We start from the raw sequence: 1,056 nt of genomic DNA on the forward strand, positions 1-1,056 counted from the left end.
ATCAGGGGGCTGGATTCGATTAATGGTAAACATAGCTTCGGAGCGATTACTGGTAACAAGCAGGGCAGGCTGAAATGACAAAAGATGTACACGGCCCAGAAAATGTGGCCATTTTGTAATAGTCAAATGATACTTTCTCACACTTTAGAAACTTTTGTAGAGTTTAGTGGTATCAATGAAAAGCTTCTATAATGGTCAATTCCATAGTTTCATATGTGCTCACGAATCTGTTGATAACGGGAATTGAATAGTTAAAGCTGAGAGTAGGATACGGAATAGTCAAGTAGAGAGCACCTGAATAAACAGAATGTAGAAGGTTGATTAATAAGGCATTGTTTTAGTTTATTAAGCATGAAAAGGGTAGAACTTAGGGCATTATTTTAGCTTAGGGATCATAAACACAATGTATATATGAAGGAGTAAAACTAGATGCAGCTGGACTCAGGACCAGGCAGCAGAAGAGCAAGACCAAAGAGCATGTGCCAAACTCAAAGGTGAAAATATCAGTCTGATGAAGACCATCAGTCTTCCTCCTGACAAGCCCGGGATGACCACCAGAGACCATCGGACTGATGTCAAGCGGGAGGAGATGAAGGAGGAGATTACGATAATTATTTCAAAGAACTAATTGTAATAATGGCCGCCTATTCCTGGAAATAATGAATATGTATAAGCATTTAATGTACATAAACTGAAGGTTTTGTCCCTGGTTGCACAAGTTTGGTGGAATGATCCCCCTTGTGCCCAGTGCTGAATAAACAAATACCTGCTACTCAGAGATACAAGTCTGTGAGTTGTTCTTTTCCAGGTTTTCTTGGCATCACCATGGGGCATCTCAAAATATCAAAATTTCACATTATGCTTGAAAACCATAGTGCAAAAAGCAATTAATCAGGAGCCTACCCTTAGGACAGTTCCATCTTGCTTCAAAAGTTTGAATTCCTCAGATTTAGGAAGTGGCATCCCTGTTGCTATACAAAATGGCTTGAACTCGACGCCAGAATTGAGTTCAACAGGATCTAGTAAGTTTTCTATCTGAGGTGAAAGATCTGCTGA

At 39.8% G+C, this 1,056-nt stretch overlaps 1 protein-coding gene across 1 annotated transcript in view; it reads right to left on the bottom strand.

Moving 5' to 3' along the window:
• Positions 1-10: 10 nt before the first annotated feature.
• Positions 11-1,056, bottom strand: part of LOC103800363 (angiopoietin-1 receptor-like) — a gene marked incomplete at both ends in the record, with an annotated part of 12,746 nt that continues 11,700 nt past the window's right edge. Inside the window, 2 exon segments of the mRNA XM_009072738.1 lie at positions 11-69; positions 904-1,049. Of these exon segments, the coding sequence (XP_009070986.1) occupies positions 11-69; positions 904-1,049 (205 nt within the window).

Source organism: Acanthisitta chloris, unplaced genomic scaffold (assembly GCF_000695815.1).
Source record: "Acanthisitta chloris isolate BGI_N310 unplaced genomic scaffold, ASM69581v1 scaffold24634, whole genome shotgun sequence".
NCBI classification, from domain to species: Eukaryota; Metazoa; Chordata; class Aves; order Passeriformes; family Acanthisittidae; genus Acanthisitta; species Acanthisitta chloris.